The sequence below is a fragment of the Eretmochelys imbricata genome, chromosome 25 (assembly GCF_965152235.1).
Source record: "Eretmochelys imbricata isolate rEreImb1 chromosome 25, rEreImb1.hap1, whole genome shotgun sequence".
Taxonomy (NCBI): domain Eukaryota; kingdom Metazoa; phylum Chordata; order Testudines; family Cheloniidae; genus Eretmochelys; species Eretmochelys imbricata.
Genome location: NC_135596.1, coordinates 14,735,438 through 14,757,931, shown reverse-complemented (window position 1 = coordinate 14,757,931; position 22,494 = coordinate 14,735,438). Strand labels below are relative to the sequence as shown.

General features: G+C 41.0%; 1 protein-coding gene across 14 annotated transcripts in view; it reads left to right on the top strand.

Annotated features, from left to right (window-relative positions):
• The window catches only part of GATAD2A (GATA zinc finger domain containing 2A), a 111,807-nt gene that overhangs the window by 49,283 nt on the left and 40,030 nt on the right, over positions 1–22,494 (top strand). For 10 of the 14 annotated variants that reach the window (XM_077841796.1, XM_077841790.1, XM_077841797.1 and 7 more), the window contains one exon: positions 18,030–18,173. The exons of the other annotated variants lie outside the window; for them this stretch is intronic. In XM_077841796.1, the coding sequence (XP_077697922.1) occupies positions 18,141–18,173 (33 nt within the window). In that variant the 5' untranslated portion in view covers positions 18,030–18,140. The remainder of the gene's footprint in view (positions 1–18,029; positions 18,174–22,494) is intronic. 14 annotated transcript variants of the gene reach the window in all.

The following is a 22,494-nucleotide window of genomic DNA, read 5'->3' as shown; positions in this document are numbered from 1 at the left end:
CATTCTGTGTTTTGAAATCTCTTATAATGCTGCAGCCCAGACTTTTGAGGTTTCAGCAGATTTCACACCCACCTGTCTTTTGGCCTGATCCTGAGATTATTTTTGGGGAAAAGGAGTCAAATTGATCCCAGCATAAGTAGTGATACTACATGCCTTCTAGAAATACATACAACTCCTTAGCACAAAGCCATGGGTCTCAGGACAAAAATATGAAGGCAACGCTTTCATTTTATTTAAAAATGATAAAAAAAAAGGGAGGGTGGAGGAAGTGGAGAATCCCTTCTAGGGTCAGCACCTTTCTCTGGGTCTCTGTGTGCCCTGCCTTTCTACCTTTTTGCATTTTATGTCCTGGACAGTGCTGAATACACAAGATAAATGATCAAATAATAATGGCTTAATTATGAATCCTAAAAAATGGTCTGTCCAGCCCAGGTCCTTCTCCGATAATACTCTGCTCACATTCAGGCAGCTTGTGTGCAAAAATGGGAATGTCTCCCCTGTGTTCTTTATTTCAGTGTGCATTGTAGAGATTGCTAGATAAGCTGTTGACTTCATGTTAGTATTTATTTGTTGCTGTGACTCTGACTTTACTTATAACATTTTCAAAGATTTTCACTTGCTTTAAACCCAAATTTCCAAAGCACTGAGAGTCTCTGTTGGGATGCTGAGCGTATTAATCTCTCACTAAAGAAAATGGAAGGTCCTAATGCTCCTCTGTTCATTGATCAGTGTCCCTAATAAGGAAGTGTGAACTTAACATATTTAGATGTTTTCCTAGACAAACTTCTAGGAAACACTGCTATTTTTCTTTAAACTGGTCTATAAAAAAGAAATTAAACATTTTAATTTACATGTGAGTGAAAGACTCCCTTTATTATTATTTACTATTAAGTCAAAATCCCACTATTCAGAGAATTCTCACCAGGTAGGTAAAGACAGTGCCTCTAAATTGTCCTTTTAATGACCAAGGAGATGGAGATCAGTAAAGAATTCCTCCCGGTCATTCATAAACTAAGGATGAGGTTTTCTGTTGCTTAGAAATTAAGTCAGGCCACATATTAAATAGTAGCTGCTTAAAGTTTATTTTTAGCTTTATTACAGAGAAGGCTAACTTATTAATATGAACAAATTTATTTGATGGTTGGAGAATGTCTGATAAAGTTTTCTCTACACTCCACCTATTTCAAGTGTCCTGAGCTATATTATTTTGTCTTTATGTATAGAATTCTTAGTATAGTATTTTAATGTTGTTTTGCTGTGTCTTATGGTAAGGTGGTCATCTCTGAGCTTGTTTAAGGTGCTTTACCAAAAAGGAGAACAGATCATAGTGAAAATCTCCATCCCACAGGTGAAAATCTTTGCCTCAGAGCATAGGAAAAACCCTTTTCCAGCACAAGCTAGGAAATGTGTGTCAGGATGACACAATCATAGCTGAATGTTATAAAATGTCAGGCTGTGTCCTCTGGCTGAGCACCCATGTTATTAAAACATCTAGGGGTAATGTGCGTCTGTGATGTATTATGTGATTTGAAAAATACTTAATGACTTTTATGTAGTTCACAGTTGAAAGAAATATGTACTATCAACGGCATCTTGAAGTTAGAATGTTTAGCATTTTCAGATGGGTTCTGCAATTAATGATAGTTAAAACAAGAACAAAATGTATTAAATGTTTACTACAGATACTAACATTACATGAGACGATCTAATTTTCCGTTAATGGAAGGCCCACTCCTAATCACTATGTACGTTAAGAGTCGATTGGATTATAGGCTTCTTAAAACTTGGTGCCATATTCTGCTTTTGATGTACTGGTGCAGCTCCACTGGCTTAAAGGGGGTCATGCCAGTAGAATAGTAACAGAATTTGCACCACAGGCAGCGGTATTGTTACTCCATGGGAATTCGGCTAGGGAAGTCCCTTTTACCATTCATGTATAGCAGTATGAAGCTCTGAGCTTGATTTCAGAAGAAATACTTAAGGTATCTTAATAGAAATGTTCTAGAGTAATTTTTTTGTCAAGTTTAAATTTGACAACTGAATTACGTCATAATAACCAATTTAAAAAAAAAAAAAAGAATTGTGAGCTGTTGCATTGTGAACACAATGTTTATATTAAGTCCACCTCATGATGCTTAGTTATTGTGACGGAAATAAAGCTAGCTTTGACAATATAGAAAAACAAGTTATAGAATGAGTGGATTACCATAGATGTGTGCTCCAAAAAACACAAGAAGATTAGTAGTGAGTTTACTGTAGCAAAGCCGAAGACTGAATTCTTCCCTAAAAAACATTAAACCAGAGCAGCGTGTCTGTCTTTAGCTAATTTGTTGGACTGGGGTCACCACAACGTTCTCTGCGATGGTTGAAATCTAATGGCAGATCGTAAATGGTCTACTTGCACATTTTATTTTTTCTTTGCTAGCAAAGTGATGGTGACTTAAAACTTTTTTTTTTTTGAAGTGTCTTGGCATTTTTTGTGTAAAGTGTGCATGACAACTTCCTAGGCAAGTTCTGTTGCTTTTAATCCTAGGTATTTAATGAGCCTAAACAAGCTCACTTATTTCCCCTGAAACCTATAAAAAAATTCATAATCCAAAAGGTGATTCCCTGAACAGATTGGTGTGTTCATTTCTGACTCAGGCATGGTGAAAGTATGGGACACAAAGGGTTAAGGTCTGCCATTTTGTTATGTAACACCCTTAATGGACATATCCGTGAATGGCACCAAAATGGCAGGGCTTAACCCTTTGTGAGCTGTAGTGCCTTGCAGTCAGAAACATGCATCTCAGAAGCTAGGTTTGTTCTTTAAAACTGAGACTTGGATTTTTATTATTTTTTTTTATTATTTTTTTTAAGATTTGTTTTAAGTAGCATGTGGCCTGCTGATTAGTTCTTTTGCTTCAGTAACAATACCAGAAAAACTTAAAACATTTTAAAATTTTTGTTGATAGTCACTTTCATGCCATAGAACTAATCAGCTTGCCTTTGGTTGCTACTTTTCTTATTACTGAATTGATAAAATAAGGAAAAGATTTTGAGTTACCAGACTGCATCCATCTACGGTCTGTCTAAGGCATAAAGTGACCAGTGTTCTAGTCCTAGATTTCCTAGATTGATTTCTTTAAAAAGAAAAATTAATTCTTAACTCTCACATTGGCTTTGTTTATAAAGGGTTTCTTAACAATAAATACATAAATGGGGGGGGAGGGGCATTGTAGTGGCAGCATCTTGGCCTTTGGCTTTTTTTAATGTGGCTTATAATTATCGTGGCGCGCTTTCTTTTTTTTTTTTTTTTTTTAACTTAATGTGGCAGATTTCTGTGAAGTTCCTTTCACTGGGAATTAGAAAAACAATAGTAGTGATTTAATGAGGCTAGAATTAAGTTGGAACAGTCCATTGTTATTGTTACCCCTTGTTTCCCCTGGTGAGTGGGGTGTGAAATGGGGGACCCTGGGCACTCTTTCTGATAAAGCATCTGATGAAGTGGGTTTTAGCCCACGAAAACTTATGCCTAAATAAATTTGTTAGTCTCTAAGGTGCCACAAGGACTCCTCGTTGTCAAAGCTCTTGGTTACTTACACAAGCTGCACTTCAAGGGAAGCCTTTCTAGGTTTTGAGTCTAACATGGCGTATGGGAGTACTACAAGTCAATAAGTTAACTTTGATCAATAACCAGCTACTTTTAGTAAACAGACTGCAGTATTCTTTGAACATCTTCACTTAGGGAGATGCACTCAAACGTTGCTTGACCTGCTTGTTTCCTTTTCTATCAATTTTTTCCCCCCCCACAGCCTCCTTGAAACAGTCCTAGGAATAAGGCTCATGCATCCAAGGAAAATATTTATTCAGTCCTTTTTTTGGCTGTCAGCAAATTCTACATAACTTATCTTACCCTTAGCATACAGTTTTTAAAGGCATCCCTAAAACTCTTCTGTAGATGGCCTGTACATTAATAGCAGAACAATACTTGCACCTTGTTCTTGTTTGAACCATTATAGCATCTGCTTTGCCAGAATCTGGCTGTCTTAACTTTGCACTGGAGAATCTTTTTCTGTTCAGTTTCAGCTGAGGTTTAGACTCTACACAAAAGGTGATGTTTATGTAATGGCTATGAGAGGCTTTCTATAGAATATTCTGTGGTATGGCTTGAATTTTTTTCTTGACTAATAATGACTAGGAATCAGATGTGCTTACAGCTACAGGAATTCACAGAACTGCATGGGTGGCCCCTGGCTTATATGAGGTCGTGAAAAAAATGTAAAATACGCTACATCTGATGCAGTACTGAGATCTGTAAAATGTATGTATTGATGATTGCAGTTAAGTCATGTGGGTATATTATGAATATGTTACGTACTCTTAAAATTGCAAGTGGCTGATATCCTAGTACACAAGGAGATAGAAATATATACAATTTCAAGTCTTGAGAGAACTTATTTTAACAGCTAACTTGTTTGTTGTTTTTTATTGGCAAGCATGAGTGAAGTTAAGCAGATTCATTCAGTAGCATATCTGGTCCTGTAGAAACAGTATATAGCTGAAATTTCACCAGCTGTTCTCATGAGACAGCTGTTGGCGATCTAAGCTTATTCACTTTTTCCCCCTCTCCTCCTCTTCACCAGTTCTGCTTTGTCTTCTCACTCCTCAGTATTGATAGCCAACTGATTAACTTTAGTGAAATAGAGCTCTACTCCCCAATGGGTGGTGCAGGCAATACATCTCAAGTTTTATATTTCTTTGTCATACAAACAGCATTATATAAAATACTTGCTGTGCACTTGCATGCGAAGACTAGCTTCCTGTTTTCCTGGACTTGGTTTCTTACACTATTCTGTGCTGCCCATAGACTCTGAAATGATGGGGATATCTCTATTTACAGTATCTTTTTTTCTGTATTTTTAATCTTATTTCCCTAACCTCCCTCCCCCCACCCCCGAATCTTCCCCCCCCCCCCTCCAATTGCAGCATAAAAGTACTATATTTGGCTTTTCACTTGGGTACTGCTATTCCAAATTCCTGGCCTTAGTTTAGAAGACTTTGTAAATCTCAACATGAGATAAAGGTGGGGAGAAAGAAATAATGTTGACTGGAACTTTCTTACTTAATACTATAGTCTTTGTAAATAAAAATATAGTAATCCAAAATGATCAGTAGATCTCAAGTCATTCTCTATCTAATAGGACTACCACCAAAGGCTGGACAAATGAATCGGGGAACACTGCCACCACTTAATTCAGCAATTTAGTTGTTTACTTCTCTTGTTTAATCCACTCCTTTTGCTGGAGGGGGTATGGGGAAAGGAGCCCTAAAAAATAGGGGGAAGCTTTTTAAAATGCTTGATATGTTCATTTGCATTAAACTACCCAAAATGCTCTTCCAGCAATTTCATATTCGAGTCCAAGCTACAGGAGGTATGAGAAATCTGTGTATGAATCACAGAACCTCCTTTTTTATGCATTTTTTTTTTTTATGAACACCAGTCTTACAAACGACCAGTTATACCAACTATTTTTCCCTAATGGGGGGGGGGGGGGAGAATCGCCTAACAAAAGTGATATTGATGAAGAACAAGAACAGTGGGGGAGGTTTAGGTTGGATATTAGGAAAAACTTTTTCACTAGGAGGGTGGTGAAGCACTGGAATGCGTTACCTAGGGAGGTGGTAGAATCTCCTTCCTTAGAAGTTTTTAAGGTCAGGCTTGACAAAGCCCTGGCTGGGATGATTTAATTGGGGATTGGTCCTGCTTTGAGCAGGGGGTTGGACTAGATGACCTCCTGAGGTCCCTTCCAACCCTGATATTCTATGATTCTAAGTCAACATCCTTGCTCATTCTGCTGCCTTCAATGTATTGGAAATTGCTTTGCCATTGTCTGAAGAACAAAGCGATATAGTGAACTATACTACAACTTGTGCACTATATCTACTGTAATTTTGAGATGTTCAATTTTAAGAACAGGTTTCAGAGTAGCAGCCGTGTTAGTCTGTATTCGCAAAAAGAAGAGGAGGACTTGTGGCACCTTAGAGACTAACAAATTTATTTGAGCATAAGCTTTCGTGAGCTACAGCTCACTTCATGCATCACAAAAGCTTATGCGCAAATAAATTTGTTTAGTCTCTAAGGTGCCAGAAGTACTCCTTTAATTTTAAGAACTTGATCCCTAATTAGCTTGTAAAATAGGGGCTCTACTGTATATGGAATACTCTTCTGCAGCCTCTGGGGTACTTTGCCCCACTCATGGTTTGACTTTATATAGGTAGTCCACCATATGCCTTATGGTGGAAATTGGAAAGAGGAGGAATCTTGAACACCTGTTCTCCTCTTCTTCCTCCATAGGAAAGGTGAAGAGGAGGTATGTTGTATAAATCTGGGAGACATATCACTCCTACAGATTATATATGACCTAAGAAAGCATTTTAGCTAGAAGAAGAAGAAGAATCCCTGAAATTCCAAATTCATCTTGGAGAATGTTCATTAAAGAATGAAGTTCATTTTGTCCAGCAAGAACTAGTAAGCAACTCCAGTTCTTAGTGAACCTAGACACTGCTTTATGTTTTATGACTTTAAAATACCACATTGTATCCTACTTAAAATGATGTTCAGATGTCCATTGACACATGGGTATGGGTAATTATGTTACATGTGGCAGTCCAATTCACTCATGGTTCCTGAGGGAAACTATTTCTCCTGTCACATAAAAACATTTGGCTTTACTGGGGTTGAATCTAGGGCAAGATTAAAAACAAAACAAAGAAAAATTGTTACACAAGCACGTCTCTGAACTTTTTTTAAGCATGAGAATACCTATCCTCTCTTTTCTCCCCATCCACATCCTCCATGCTGATAATTCAGGATCAGCCAAACAAACTTCCACCAACTTTCAAAGAAAGAGAAAACTTAAGCTTTGGGCTGAGAAAGCATGGGATTTCAGCCCAGAGATAAGTTAGGTTTTTTTAGTAATTTGTAAAACTAAGAAAAGGGGGGGCTGAAATGAAGTGTCTCCTCAACTGTTAACTATAGCATTGCTATTGCTTCCCTCTGGTACATGAAAATCAAAAGTTAAGATCCTGATTTCACAGACCAGATCACTTCTGATCTGTGTCCTCAGGTTAGTTATAGGAAGCCACATGAATTTTAGCTGCAGGCTTATTTTTCTTGATACCTAACAATATTGCATTGTAGCTTTAAAAGTGTGCCTGAAGTGATGGCACTTGTGTTAAGGGAGGAAAATAATATACAAGAAATTGCTAGGCCTACATCTTTGCTTTACTTCTCCCTAATATGATGCTCATCAAACTTTTTACTTCTGATTCATATTCTAATCTGCAGCTAGAGAAAATACTTTGTCTTGAGTGCCACCAAAAAAAATCTGGATGAACTGCCTAGGAGTAGCTTACATATCTTTTTGGTAATATTGGTTGCTGGTTGTGGTATAGGCTTACACCATATAAGGGCACATTTTACTGCCTGGTATGTAGCCCTGATGAGATCTTCCATGGTGCATGGTTCCTCCAGGAGCCAGCAGACTAACAGATGTTCCATGGTTTGTATTTCACCACAGTCATGTGTTCTGGGTCATTGGAATAGCCTCACTTCTGCTTATTGACCTTTGACCTGCCAACTCTTGTTCAGAGGTGATTTAACAATCTCAAGGCTGACCAATCCTTCACACGTGAGGGAAGGCATTTGGTAACATCTGTATGCATTATGATGTCCTCATTGAGTATTCTGAGCAGTGTGCGCCACAGTTCTAGTTGTAAAAAGAAAAGGAGTACTTATGGCACCTTAGAGACTCAAAATTTATTTGAGCATAAGCTTTCGTGAGCTATAGCTCACTTCATTGGATGCATTCAGTGGAAAATACAGTGGGGCGATTTATATACACAGAGAACATGAAACAATTCCAATTGAATGTTATAATTCTTGACATCTGATTTTGTGTCCATTTATTCCTTTTACGTAGAGACTGTCCAGTTTGACCAATGTACATGGCAGAGGGGCATTGCTGGCACATGATGGCATATATCACATTGGTAGATGTGCAGGTGAACAAGCCTCTGATATTGTGACTGATGTGATTCGGCCCTATGATGGTGTCCCCTGAATAGATATGTGGACACAGTTTGCAACGGGCTTTGTTGCAAGGATAGGTTCCTGGGTTAGTGGTTCTGTTCAAAAACCAGTTGGAGAACACTTCAATCTCTCTGGTCACTCGATTACAGACCTAAATGTTGCAATACTTCAACAAAAAAAACTTCTAAAACAGACTCCAATGAGAGACTGTTGAATTGGAATTAATTTGCAGACGGGATACAATTAACTTAGGCATGAATAGAGACTGGGAGTGGATGGGTCATTACACAAAGTAAAACTATTTCCCCATGTTTATTCCCCCCCCCCCACTCCCCACTGTTTCTCAGACGTTCTTGTCAACTGCTGGAAATGGTCCACATTGATTATCACTACAAATGGTCTCTCCCCCCCACCCCCCTTCCGCCGCTGGTAATAGCTCACCTTAAGTGATCACTCTTATTACAGTGTGTATGGTAACACCCATTGTTTCATGTTCTCTAGATATATATAAATCTCCCCACTGTATTTTCCACTGAATGTATCCGATGAAGTGAGCTGTAGCTCACGAAAGCTTATGCTCAAATTGGTTAGTCTCTAAGGTGCCACAAGTCCTCCTTTTCTTTTTGCGGATACAGACTAGCACGGCTGCTACTCTGAAAGTTCTAGTTGTGTAGCTATCAGTGATTGTTTGATTTTTATTTAAGCAGTTCTGTTGCCATGATGAAGCTTTTCCTCAATGTTTTTCAAGCAGCCAGCTGCTGTGGTGTGGCCATGTAGCAGATGTCTGGTATCTCTGACCTGTCGTAATCCTTCAGTTTTGCTTGTGACCTCTCTCCTGATATCTGTTGAAGCAACTCCAGTAAGCACATAAAGGCTGTTCACATTTGTTGGTGTGAGACATCCTGTGATTTAATGGTAGCTGTCACTCAGAACAGGATCCAGCGTCTTTGTGGAGCCAATCTTTCCCATGCTGGATGTGCATATTTGGCCATTGAATAGCTAAGTGCAGGTGCAGTGGTTCTTACTGTTGCTGCATTGGTTCCCCATATTGAACTTGCAAGCTTCCTCACTATGTTGTTCTGGGTGCCAACTTTGCCTTTTGTCTTCTCCATGGTGTGCTTTGAAGGAGAGAGTGGTTTAGCATCACTCCAAGTTAGACAGGATTCCAGCAGTGGGCAAGTGATAACTCAGTATCATCTGGAAGGGGGTGTCTATTGACCTCTCAGTGAAGATGGAAGGGAGTCACTTGTGATTTGGCTGGGTTGGTGCACAGTTGATTCTTGATATAATAGATTGAGAGCCCAGATACTGCCAATGTTAATGTAGTTTCATTCTGGGCAAGATCGTTGGCTTGGGCAGTGATGCATAAGTTGTCTGCATAGATAAAACTTCTTGTGCCAAGATGGATCAGCTGATCATTTGTATTGGTGAGAGTATGCTCTCTTGTGGTAGGCTGTCTTTCTATTACCATCGTCAGCTCTGCTTCCTGCATAGTTGGACGTAAAAACATCTGTTCTCTAGTTGCAATTGTTATTGTAATTGTCATGAGGTGGTGGTCTCTTGTCGTGGTGGTGTGTATTTTACGAAGGAGCCTTTGGTGATTTACTGTGTTGTATGCTGCTGACAAGTCAACAAACACGGCACCTGTCACCAAACCCCTTTTCAAAGCCATCTTTGATGTATTGAGTGATGTATAGCGCTTGCCCAGGCAAGTCATGCACTGGTCGGAATCCAGCTTGCTCTGAGATTAGGTGCTTTTCAATGAGTGATAATAGGTTAGGATGAGAGGCTCATCCAGTTTGCAGAGGTGACTTAGTGGTATAAGCCTGAAATTCTTTGGTTCTGTTGCATCCTTCCCTGGCTTCAGGAGTGTCACAACACGTGCTCATCCCCCAACTCTTGGGTACTTTGTATGTGGCTGAGCATGTGTTAAACAATTTGAGTACCCAGTTCTTTATTGCTGGTCTGAAGTGTTTTTTTTCATTTGTACAATACGAATGTCATGTAGGCTGGCAGCTTTGCCATTCTTGAGGACATTAATTCTGGAGGTTAATTTGAACATTATATAATGTGCCCGGGGTGCTGGAACTAGGGGTGCACACTCCCTGGCTTGAAGTGGTTTCCATCATATACAGGGTTCACAGTTTTATTTAATGGAGCAATTTTTATAGTAGGGGTGCTGAAAGCCAACGCCACTGACTGTGTTGCAGAATTGTAATTCTTCTGGTGTTCTTGCCACTTAAGTCCTATCTTGGGTTGTTTGTTCAGATCGCGCACACATTCCTAGAAAATGGCAGGGCACTGGTCTGCAGTAATATTGTAGTGTTGCTCTGACTTCCCTGGGTGGCTATCCTTTCTTGCTTACTGCTGTTAGTCATGTCCACACTGAGATTCTGCCATGACTTCTGTTTTTCCTCTTTAGTTCAGAGACCAGGTCTTCGCTAGTTGCAATGGTCTCCTCCGCTAATAGGTCTGCTTCGAACATCCGCTTGTATTTTGTATACCAATCCAATAACTCAATGTTAGTCCCGGCCTTGTGGAATATGATTATTTGAGAGAGTGCAAACCACGCTGATAAGCTGATCGTAGTTTTCTGGTATTGGTTTGGTCTTTCTTACAATGGCATCGAGGTAATTGGTGAAGCCCTTCCGTTCCATTTTCTTAAATTGAAACAGTGCCAGAATGGTACTGAGTTTGGCATTATGGCTGCATGGAGTTGGATGGTGATGGACTGGTGCTGCAAATGTAGAACTGGATCCAAACTAAGTTTGTTCAGCAAACCAGCTATGCTGTTGCTGACAAATGCCAGACTTGGGTTGCAGCCTTGTTTCCATGGGCAGCTGTTGAAAGAACTGTGGAGCTTAGGGTTGTGAATTAAGTTCAAGTAGCAGGAATCTGCCCGCAACTCAACTAGTTCACCATTTTCATTAGTCATGCTATAGTTCCATTTGATACTGTGACTGTTAGGATCACCATTGATCCACCTGCGTTTTGTTACGTTCGAGGTTGTGGGCTAGCAAACTTGAATTGCTTCCATGGCAACTTGTAGACAGGCATGCTGGAAATGCTGTCAGTGTCGACAGTCGGGACTTCAGTGGTCTTATTATTGGTCATAGATCTTGTGCTGATAAGATCAGGTTTGACAAAAATGGCACTGTGTATTGCCCTTGTGGTCTTTTAGTTGGTTGGTGTTTGGTGTTGTATGCAGCCTAAGAGTAGCGTACTCATGCTGAGGTGATGCAAACAGAGTATTCTGCTGTCTAGACTAACCTTGAAATCACAAATTGTAAAGAGCAGTACCCTTCAAGGGAAGGCATTCTGTGTGGAGGAGAAATCTTTCATTTCTTATATTACTGTCACTTTGACTTATGGCTTTTAAGAAAAGTTGAATTATGCACCTGTTCAGTAACAAAGTTACACAGGTTTCAGAGTAGCAGCCATGTTAGTCTGTATCCACAAAAAGAAAAGAAGTACTTGTGGCCCCTTAGCGACTAACACATTTTATTTGAGCATAAGCTTTCATGAGCTACAGCTCACTTCATCGGATGCATTCGATGACATTACGCAGATGCGTTACACAGACGCAGGCAGATCTCTATACTTCAGAGCTTCCTAACTTGTGGTCCATGGGCAACAGAAGACCTGCAGAACATTTTCTGGTAGCTTATGGAGAACTGGCTGCTTGTGTGGTGCCAGTAGCTGCTCCTCCTTTCTAGTTGCTAAATGGCACTAAAAGACCACTAAATATGTCTTAATATTTTTCTGTACAAGTAATTACTGTACTTGCTATAGGTGTTACAGGTTGTGAATGGAAGAAGAGGATGATCTGGGAGATCATAAGTGGGTGGGTGGAGAGAAGCAGGTAGCCTACGAGAGAGACACTGAAAATATAGTCCACACTATGGGGATAAATTGAGAATGACTTCTTTACTTTCAGTAGTAATAAATTGCTAGTGCTTTTTATCTCTCATATTTGGTCACTGTTGAAGAGAGTTCCTAAAATTACACATCACCTAGTACCTCATCTGGTACCTCTGCTTATCTACTTTAATTACGTGGGTTGGTTACTTAACAACTTCTTAAATTTTGGCAGCAATTCTTGTGGTAGTGGAGGTGAGGAGGAGTAAGAAATAATACTGGTTCCAAAGAATCATTTGAAATAAACCACAAAGTATTTCTAACCCCAAAAATGATCCCTCTATCAGTTCTAGGCTCATTATTTACAAGTCATTTTTTGGCAATGGAGAACAAATTTGCCATAGAAAAGGTGCAGTTTGAACTCTCATATACAGGCCCTCTGTTACATATAGTTTCCTCAACAATGCAAACTTTGACAGTCACACCACCAAGTTAGGTCGACGCAAGGCGACTTATAATCAACCTATGTATGCGTATGCCTACACTCGAATTTGTCACTTACTGATGTAAGTACTCCATTACAGTGACACAGTAAAACCACCTCCCCAAATGATGTAGAGCCATGGTCGACCTACTGAGGTTGACACAGTGCAAGTACTGTATAGTCACTGCATGACCTGTGTCAACCCTAACAGTCCTCCATGAGCTGTCCCACAATTTCCTGTTCCCTGTGACACTGACCACTCTGGTCACAACTTTAAACTCCACTGCCCAGAGGTCAGAAAGACCAAAAGCCACTCCACCGACCCTTTACCCACAGCCCATGTTTTTTGTAATACCTTTCCTGATTACCCACCTTGGCAATCTCATCTAGTAGCTCACCCTTGTGGGCAACTGCTGAACCGACCACCAGCTCCACATATGAGATGCTCTCCCACCCAGAGTAGACAGGAAGTATCTGATCTCCTGGGCCTACATAGAGAGGAGGCTGTGCAAGCACAGCCATGAACCAGCTGTAGAAACATGTACATCTAGGAGCAGATTGCACAGGGAATGCAGGCAAAGGGATGTGACTGGGATCAGCAGCAGTGCCACGTAAAAGTAAAGGAACTTTGCCAGGCATTCCACAAGGCAAGGGAGCACAACAGATCTGGCCTTGCACTGCAGACCTGCCGCTTCTACAAGGAACTGCATGCCGTACTTGGCGGAAACCCCCATCAGCTCCCCACAGACTACTGTGGATCATAGTTCCCTCTAAGCTGGGTGCGTGTGTGCGCACGCAGATCTTCAACCCCGCGCACACGGCGAAACACTGCGTGCACTCCAGCTTTTGCAGCAGCTTTCTTTTTTTGCTTCAGCGACGGCACAGAAGACGGTTTTTTGCGCACACGGCCTGTTAAAAATTAGAGGGAACGTTGCTGTGGATACCTTGGAAGACTTCCTGACCCAGAGACCCCTACTGTGAACAGTGAGGAAGAAAGGGAGTTGAGGGGAGACACAGTGGAGGACTCTAGCCATGCTGCAAACCAGGACCTGTTTGAGGCTCTGCCACAGTGTAGCCAGTCCAATCAGGCGAACATGGAGGAACTCAAGTATGTGTGCACATGTTTTCTTGTTGTGATCAGATTTAAAGATGGCACCAGCCCATCCCTAAGCTAACAAACCAAAGGTATCCACTCTTCATTGTTTTAGTTTTAGGAGAAGAGGTAGATGTACAAGAAAGAGCTAGAATTGGTACCTGCTTTTCATTCCCCTGTTGGGTTAAGTGGAGTGGGCAATGCAGTACACTATGTGCATAGGTACATTCCTCTTATCCTCCTGAGAAATCTCTATGAAACTTTCATGGAGATACTCTGTAATCTACTCCTGAAGGTTTCCAGAGATGACTGCCTTATTTCTTCCTCTATGGTAGGATACTTTGCCATGCCACTCCATGAGGAGTTCAGCTGGCACCATTGCAGTAAACAAGCTAGTGGCATGTAGGCCCAGGCAGCTTCAGGATGACAGTAACAGCTGTGTTCTTTGTGCCTCTGTGACCCTGAAGAATGAGAGATCAGCTAAAATTATCACTGCTCGTGGAAAATAGTGCAAATATTCAGTGCCACTGCCCTATAGTTATATCTGTGGAATAGGGACTGAAATTATATAGCGTCTTGCAACAGAAAATCCCCATCATCCCTTGATCCTGGTACCATAGCTGGGGCTGGAGCTGGAGAGCTATGCTGTGCTGAAGGGCTCCAAAGCTGAAGTGTCAATAAGCATTTCTTGTGTTTTTTACAAGAATAAGAAAAGGGAGTTTAGAAACTTACTTTCTCTTTCCACTGACTGTAAATTCAGTGATACACCTGTCTGTCTTTATCAGCAGCTTCTGACTTGGTGAGTGCCCCTTCCACTCACAGAACACATGACCATGAGGACAAGAGAGAATAGGATTAGGGAGGACATGGCTCTCAGGATCTTGCAAAACAGTATTTCATCAGACTGTGAACTAAGGGCTTGGCATGACCGACAGCATGAAGAAAGACCCAAGAGGACAGGAAAGACCCATGAGTCCCGGCAGGGCAAGGAGAGGGAAATGCAGCAGGACATAAAGGGTCTTCTCAGTCAGCAAACCCAAATGCTCTCAGACTCTTCATCCTTTGCAGCCCTTGAAGAACTCAGTGAGCATTGGTCCTTATACCTCTTCCCCTCCCTCCCCCAACATACTATATGGTATCAAGGGACCCATCAGTGTCCCCTACTATTCTATGCTGGGGGACAGCAAGGAAAGCCACAGCTTCACATGCACTGACCTATGAGAACACGGTTGTCTGTTGTGGCTACACATACAACTACTTTTGTGTACTCAAATGGATATAAATGTTTACATCCTTTCTAATTTAAAATGATCACCCCTTTAATTATGTTAAAAATTGTATAACATTACCTGTGGGGTTTTTTGTGTTTTGAATTTCTGATGTTTTCCCCCACACACACACACACACACACTCTCAATTTAATTACCCAAAAATAGAACTTTATCTGTACCTTTACTAGTTCGCAACAAATATTGCGATAGTGATTATCAAAGACAACAGTACTTGTAAATGCACACCAAGCACCACAGAATTCATAGCTTCAGGAAAATACCCACTCATTTGTGCACATACAGCAAACCCTACACAGTTCTTAGCAGCACCCACAACTCCAGGCTCAGAGAACCTCCAGCACAGAACACTACTGCAGCTGACCACTAAAGGGCTCTTTCAAAGCCTCCCTCAGCCGCATAGTTCCATATCAGGCTTCTATAATAGCCCTTGTATCTGGCTGTTGAAAGTCAGATGACTGCTACACCTCCACCTGGTGGCAGCTTTCTCCCTTTGCCTCACAGTTATTATGCAGGACACAACAGGCTGCTGTAACCATTGAGATATCTTTCTCGCTGAGATCCAATCTAGCGAGTAAATACCGCTAGCATCCCTTCAGTTTACCAAAAGCACATTCAGTAGTTATTCTGCACATACTGAGCCGGTAGCTCAGTCTTTCCTTGGGGCTGTTGAGGTGGCCAGTGTACAACTTTGAGCTGGGGAATAAAGGGTAGGCTGGGTCTCCTAGAATCACTATAGGTATTTCAGTATAGCTAGTTGTGATCCCCCTCGTTGGGAAGGAATGGTCCTGCTTTCCGAAGAGTCCTGTGCTCTTAAAGAGGTGAGTGTCATGCACGTTCCCTACCAGCCCACATTGGGATTGGTGAAACATAGATTCATAGATATTTAGGTCAGAAGGGACCATTATGATCATCTAGTCTGACCTCCTGCACAACGCAGGCCACAGAATTTCACCCACCACTCCTACAAAAAAAACCTCTCACACCTATATCTGTGTTATTGAAGTCCTCAAATCATAGTTTAAAGACTTCAAGGAGCAGAGAATCCTCCAGCAAGTGACCCGTGCCCCGTGCTACAGAGGAAGGCGAAAAACTTCCAGGGCCTCTTCCAATCTGCCCTGGAGGAAAATTCCTTCCCGACCCCAAATATGGTGATCAGCTAAACCCTGAGCATATGGGCAAGATTCATCAGCCAGATACTACAGAAAATTCTTTCCTGGGTAACTTGGATCTCACCCCATCTAATAGCCCATCACAGGCCATTGGGCCTATTTATGAATATTTAATTACCAAAACCATGTTATCCCATCACACCATCTCCTCCATAAACTTATCGAGTTTAATCTTAAAGCCAGATAGATCTTTTGCCCCCACTGCTTCTCTTGGAAGGCTATTCCAAAACTTCACTCCTCTGATGGTTAAAAACCTTCGTCTAATTTCTAGTCTAAATTTCCTAGTGGCCAGTTTATATCCATTTGTTCTTGTGTCCACATTGGTACTGAGCTTAAATAATTCCTCTCCCTCTCTGGTAGTTATCCCTCCGATATATTTATAGAGAGCAATCCTATCACCCCTCAACCTTCTTTTAGTTAGGCTAAACAAGCCAAGCTCCCTAGTGAGCAACCAATACTTGCTTAACCATAGAAAAGTAGCCCTTTCTGTTTAGGTAGTCTGGCAAAGTGGGCTGGTGCCAAAATAGGGATAGGCGTGCCATCTTTTGCTCCACTGCCATTTGGGAACCCCGTTGCTGCTGATCCATCCAGATTTATTGCACGTTGCAGAGAGTCTGAGTCCTGCATAGCAGTAGATGACTAGTGGCCCTATGTGCTTGGATAATGGCCTTCAACTGTGGATTCTCCAACTCCAAAATGATTTCCCTCTGATCAGTAGCAATCCGATGTTGTAGGGTTCAAAAGTGTGATCACTGCTTGCTTGTCCGCTGTCACTGCAGCACTCCTTGGGTGTCCATGCGCTAGAGGGCTGAGGTGGGCTCAGCACATGGATGCATCTAGCATCTGAAAGTTCTGCAGCCACTGCCCATCATCCCAAACCTACATTATGTGATCCACCAGTCAGTGCTCATTTCTTGGGCCCGGAAGTGGCTCTTTACCATCTGCAGCTGCTCCATGAACCTCAACAACAATCTTGAATTGTCTGTCTTTGTGTCTCAGCAAACTGTCATTGGTGAAATCTTCATGTCCCACGTTATTGTGGCTTTTCCTGCAGGTCTGCAAATACCAGAGAATAGTGTGTCCTGTATTTGCAGTGTTCATGAGAATAGTGCAGAGCTCTGTGGACTCCATGCTTCTGTCAGAGATTGCAGACACCAAAAAGTGCCTCCTGGGTTTGTGGGATTTAAAAAATAAATAAATTATGCAATATTGATGGTGTTATGGGATGAAGAAAGTTGCAGGCTGTGAATTTGATCCCTAGCTCCCAGAGATCTGGACAAGTTACTTCTGTCCCACAATACATTGCAAAAATTTCCTGAAAGGCATTGTGCCAGATGGTTGCGCATGGAACATTAGGATACCTATCTGTGATGCAGAGTTCTGTACATCAACACAGGCACTCCTGGTGAGTACATGCATTGCCAACGCAAGCAGCCAAGCCTGGATGCAGCCAAGGGATATATAAATTTCAGCAGCCGTATTCTAATGCAGCTTGCACAGTTTGTAGCGTAGATGTGACCTTACTGATATTTGTTAGAAGCTTGAAAGATTTTGGTCAGAGTAGGGGTCGGTCTTGTTTACAACTACCGTGAATCTGGAAATCCTCCATAAAGTGGGCTGGCATTTTAGCAGGGTATGGTGGGTTATGTGGGGTGTGAGGTGGTGGTGCTGGTGGGAGGTTGCTTTGTTTTGCCTGCCACCCGAAGAGAGAACTTTTGGAAGTGAGCTGTGGCCAGGTTCCCAAACTATGGAAGCAGATATATGAAAGCAGATCAGATCATTTTTAACTGGACAACTTTTACTTCCATTTGCAGTGTGTCTTGCAATACAGCAAAGCGAAGGTCTGATTTCTTTTCCCCAACTCCCTGAATCCGATATATGCTTGTTTAGCTCTAGTCTTTCAGGACGTTAGTATACAAAGGTCTCCAAATAGACTGTCACTGGGAATCTGGTTATTCCTGGCTGGACTACACACCTGGGGTGGGGGGAAAGCACAAATTTCCCAAGTCTTAAACTGGAACTTATCTACTTTTTCCTGTTCTGTGACTTTCCCCTACAGTGGCAAAAGAAAGCGAGCGGATAATTGTTCCAGGATCTCGCAATCCTTTGTCATCTTTGCAAGTGGGAGGCGTTCTGGGCAGTATGTGATAGGAGTCTCTCATACACATCCATGTTGGAAAAGACACTGGCTGATTCAAACCAGGTTTGTCTTGTATTTTTGCTGTTTTTGTTTTTTGGAAGGAAGGGGATTGGGGAAGAACTTTTGGCAGGTTCCAGGAAACATTTCTGTTGCTGTCTTTGCCAGTGGGAATGCTGTTGGTGCCATAGATGTGCATGGTATTTGACCTACTAGCATAAATGGATTTCTGATTGAAAAGACCTTTTATTTTTGTTTCTGTAGCTGTGTTGGATCCAGGATATTAGAGAGACAAGGTGAGCGAGGTAAGATCTGTTGTTGAACCAGCATTTGTTTGTGAGAAACAAACTTTGGAGCTCTTCTTCAGGTCTGAAGAAGAGCTCTTTGTAAGCTCCAAAGCTTTTGTGTCTTACCAATAAAAGATTTTACTTCACCCATCTTGTGTCTCTAATTTTTTGGACAGTTCAGTGAAAGGGCTGTTGGATTGCTGTGCGCAAATTTGTAATGCGTATATGTGCGAGAGAGAAGCTCTTCTGTATAATGCTATTTTCCCCTTCTATCTTTCAAAATACATTTTAATGGTGGTCTAAATTTATTAGAGTCCAGAGTGACTTGGACCAACAATCTGGTGATTCCATTCTTTTTTATGTATCTAACCCTTCAGACAAAAATAAATTCTAACCCTTAGTGCTGGGGAAATAACCATCCCAACGTAAAAAGATGCATCATTGTTGTCCAAAAAGTCTACCGACAGAAACAATAGCTCAGAAAAGTGTGAATTGCCTTTTTATTTCAACTGTATGCTAACCTGAAGCCTAATGTCAATGTAAACAATTTCACAGTGTATTATTTTATCAAAAACATACAGGTGATATACTTTTGTATTGTAGTATGAATAGAAAAAACAATCATCCCTTCAAACTCCTGCAGGATTGTTCCTTACAGATTCTATTCTCTCTACTCAAGTTACGGGGTTTCTACCTCTTCCCCCTGGGAAACTCTATTCTTCAGTTTCTTTAAGAAACCTTCCTGATTTATTTCCTTTCCCTCCTTCCCATGCCACGCTAAATATAAGTCCGGCCTACATTTGTAACCATTTTGAGGAATCCAGTTACAACAGGTTTTTTTTGTTCCCTGAAATAGTTAAAACTTAGTTCTGTGTTAGTGGCCACAGTTAAAGTCCCATCCATGCTAGAAAATGGATCTGTGATTTTTAAGCCCTATGTGAGGAGAGTCAGTGTGGTCCTGGAAGTGAGAGAATCTACATATGACATGACATTTCCTTTTCAAGAAGAAAATTTGAAGCTGTGGCTTCAGTAAACAAAAAAAAAAACAAAAAAAAAAAAAAAAAAAAAAGGGAATTTGGGCCTGGTTGAATGTCTAAGGTATCGATCATGCAGAACAAAACAGTGGGAAAATCTTTCTTGAAAAGGTGAATCTCCCATTTTGATGTGGAGACTGTCCAGGTTTGGGTTTGACCTGTTGGTGAGATGTTGTGTGGGGAAGGTCCACCATGGAAAACGCTCTGCCCCCAGCACCTGATCGTTGGAGTGTCTCTATCCTGGAGGGTTAGAAGAAATGAGGTGGTCTCTGAAATAACTAGAGCTAATCTAAAAGCTGTTAACAAACTGACAACCATGACTCTGAATTCTGTTCTAAAATGTATGGGGGCAGGTGCATCAAGGAAGTTCACAAAGTGCACATGTGAGAGAGTTGGGTTTCCTTTTGTTGCTTGTGGTATTACATGCCATAGAGGAGAATGCATAGAACTTGAAAATATACTGTGGCATTTGCAGAATGAGGGTTCACGTGTGACATTTAAAATATTGTGGAATCACACAGGCTAGTCAAAACACTTGGGTTTACCCACCCATATCATGTAACTGGAGAAGATGAAAGAACTGAAATAGTGAATGTTTTGGAATATATTTTAGCATAATATGGGGCCTGACTTTCCAGTTGTGCTGAGCAATGAAAATTTAGTTGAAGTCAAAGGAAGCTGCGGGCACTCAGTATCTATGAAAAGCTGGCTTTTGGTGTCCAGTTTCTTTCACTGGACACTTGTGGCTGGGAGGGCTGTGGGTGAGAGAGCTTCCTCCTTTTTCAAAAGAGGGGTTTATATGCAAGAGGAGGCTGTTTCCACTGAATGGTCTCATTTGTCTCTTCTGCCACAATGACAATTTTACACTTTTTAGTATTTGACATTAATCATCAAGATAAATATCATACTCATAAGTTTTTGTTTGTTTTGTTTTTGCAGTGTTGTAGCCATGTTGGTTTCATGATCTTAAGACAAGGTGTGTGAAGAAATATCTTATTTTGGATCAACGTCTGCTGGTGAAAGAGACAAGCCTTCAAGCTTACACAGAGCTCTTCTTGAGTTCTGTGTAAACTTGAAAGTTTCTTTCACCAATAGATGTTGGTCCAATAAAAGATATATTACATCACCCACCTTGTCTTCCATTGCTTCCATATCGATATGTGTTATGAGTATTAGAGAGATATGAGAAGACAGTGTGAGAGGGCTGTGCCTTTCCCACAGTAATGCAGTGTGTCCATATAAGAGTTGTGTGTAGAACCTAAGAGTCCTGATTCCTTGTCCCACGCTCTAATTACTAGACACTTTGCCATAGCACTTTATTGGAGCATGTGGTATGATTGGATCTGCTAAAGAGTTTTAATTTTATCTTAGTCTCTGTGAGGTGGGGGTCTTGATTTTTGCCCTTCAGAGCCGTGAAACCTGTCTCCCACTCCCTTCTGATTTACCTTCTTTGCTTTACATTCCTCCCAGAACTTAAAACACAATCTCTCACCAAAAATCAGGTCCAGGTTACTTTTGGAGTCAGTCTTGCTTCACTGGCAAGAAGGGTTGGTTATGTGACACCATAGCTCTGCAGCACTTCCAGCTGTGCTAGACTACAGAATAAGAAAAAATTGAAAATAAACACAAGCCTTCCTTATTATAATGCAGATAGCCAATAGAATGAGTACACTTGTTTTGAAATACTGACCAAGAAAGTCAGCATGTTTACATTAAAAACAAAACAAACAAAGGTTTCAGACAAACAAACAACTCTAGTATAAGCAGACTAGACAATACATTGGATTAGTAGACCGGCCTTCTGTCTTGAGGCCTGGGTTCAAATTTGTCTTGCTTTGGGTCATTAGTGATAAGATTTTTTAGTGGTGCCATCTTAGGCTGTTCGTACACAATGGAAACTACCAGCATAGCTATGTTGACATAGCTATGCCAGCATAGCCCTATGATGTAGACGCACCCCTTTGGTTTGTGTAGGACCACCACCTCCCCAAACAAAATTAGCTCCATCAACAGCAGCTGTCTTCTACACTGGGAGATTAGGTCAGCATAGCTATGTCGGTGGGTTTTTTGTTTTTGTTTTGTTTTTTTGTTTTTTTGTTTTTTTTCACATCTGTGACTGACCATGGTGCTGACCTAACATTTAAGGATAGACCAAGCTTTAGTCTGTGTGGGGCCATTTTTTGTGGCATCATTTGTGAGATTGTTCATGGGCTATTAGTGGAGCAATAAGGATGCTGCAGGCAAGAACTATGGTGCTTTGGAAGAACTGTATGGAGAGGCCCAGAACTAGAATAGCAGGGGTTGCTGCATGTTAGAATGGAGGTGTATTGGCTAAGCTATGTAGAAAATCTTGACCGCACCTGGCTTTCTTCCTGGACAGTGCTGTTTCATGAACACCGTTACCCAACCTGTCTCCTATTTAAAAGCACATTGTTCTAAAAGATTTTAGTTTAAATGTGGCCTCATTGTGAACTACCTGATGTCAGTTAATATAAATCAATATTTTTGGCTAAGTTTCCAAACAAAAGTTTATGTAAAGAAACTTGTTGTGAGTCTACTTTTGCTTGCATAAAATTTCCTATAAAGCTGTCTGAAATGACAATTTTGTATGCTGTAGATATAGGACTGTGACTTGATGGGAACAGGAGGTGTAAACTGGAACAGGAAATAAATTATATGGTATAACTACTCCACTGTCTCTCATTTCGAAACACACTAGAAATTTTTTTTTTTTTTTTTTTTTTTTTTGAAGCTTAAGGTCTATTGATGACTTTTAGTTATTGGTTTTTGTGCTTAATTTAATCTCTAAGAAACTAAGCTACTTTTAACAATTATGATTTTTTTTTTTTTTTAAAGTGAGTGCTGGGTGCTCCCCCTGAAGGGATGGGACAAGCAGAATAACAGATGCACTGCTATGTTGTAATGTGAAATGAAAAGCACTGTCCCTTTAAGAGCAGTGATGCTCTCCCAGACTTGTGTTTTGGAATGCCAGCAGCAGTCTTGCAGACACATTGCTGCTGTCCTGTCTCTGTGAGGGTTAACAACACTTTAGCTTGTTGTCTGGAA